Below are 1021 nucleotides of genomic sequence, written 5' to 3'. Positions count from 1 at the left end.
TTTGGTGTCTTCAAACTAAAAACAAAAGCACCAAAAACGCACCAAGCTCCAAACTCAAAAATGTTCGGGTTTTGAATACCCACTAAATTTGGTGCGAAAAGCATTAAGTTGGCAACAGTGAATGTAAACAAAAGTATTTTAGTATCGACGATGAGAGGGTTAGCGGTCCGCGAATGGCGCGACCTTTATTTTCTGGATCGTGGGCGCAACCTCTATTTCTCTCAATCGTGAAACAATTGTGCATTTTTAATTGTGTTAAATGAGCCTCACCTGACTAGTTTTGTCCACTGGCATATTAGTTACGCTTTCAGATACGCCACTCTTCGCGGAGACTGCTTTTCCATTTCCCATAATAGATTTTCTCTTTTGCGATAAATTTACATCCCTTATATTCTCTTTAGCGATGCATGCAGTTGCTTCACCGCTCTCCAAACGTTGCAGCTCTTGCATTTCAGATTGGTTTGCATTAACCGGCGAATGGCTGCCATTTTTGCTGTTGAAGAGAAATAACATGGAACAATTTTGAAAATGTGTTATTTAGCGTAAGTATTTAATAAGGAAGTGGGAGCAATTAATTCACAGATTGCATAAGAGTTTTGACAAATATCTCACCAGCATATCAACCCACAAAATTTATCCATATCTGTTATACGAAAATTTTGCCTATTGCCTATTTAATGGTAACTTTTTGCAACTGAAAGCAGACCCAACCGGTGCCACTTAATGTTTACTAAGAGTACTTTTCGATTAGAACTTTCCCATCGCAACTACTAAATTGAAAAGAAATCACAGACTTGCATACACACATATTTGCTTTATTTTCTTTTTGTAGCTGACTGTTAAATTGTGGCGATATATGTAGTTGTTTTTGGAGTGAATAATAAAAATTTTTAACACACATATTACACACCTGCATACCGTATAAAGCAAGTATGTACAATCACTAAAAATTTGTACTGATAAGAGGTTTTATCAAAAAACCAAACGAAACGATAAATCAACAAAAGCGAAAAAGCTTAAC

At 36.1% G+C, this 1021-nt stretch overlaps 1 protein-coding gene across 2 annotated transcripts in view; it reads right to left on the bottom strand.

The window, feature by feature from the left end:
- The window catches only part of LOC118733034, a 61641-nt gene that overhangs the window by 20232 nt on the left and 40388 nt on the right, over window positions 1-1021 (bottom strand). For both annotated transcript variants that reach the window (XM_036462203.1, XM_036462204.1), the window contains exon 7: window positions 271-493. In XM_036462203.1, coding sequence (XP_036318096.1) covers window positions 271-493 — 223 coding nt within the window. The remainder of the gene's footprint in view (window positions 1-270; window positions 494-1021) is intronic.

Source organism: Rhagoletis pomonella, unplaced genomic scaffold (assembly GCF_013731165.1).
Source record: "Rhagoletis pomonella isolate Grant_MI unplaced genomic scaffold, Rhpom_1.0 Rhpom_scaffold_00002, whole genome shotgun sequence".
Lineage (NCBI taxonomy): Eukaryota > Metazoa > Arthropoda > Insecta > Diptera > Tephritidae > Rhagoletis > Rhagoletis pomonella.
The sequence above is the reverse complement of the archived record's forward strand: the minus strand, read 5'-3'. Positions and strand labels throughout refer to the sequence as shown.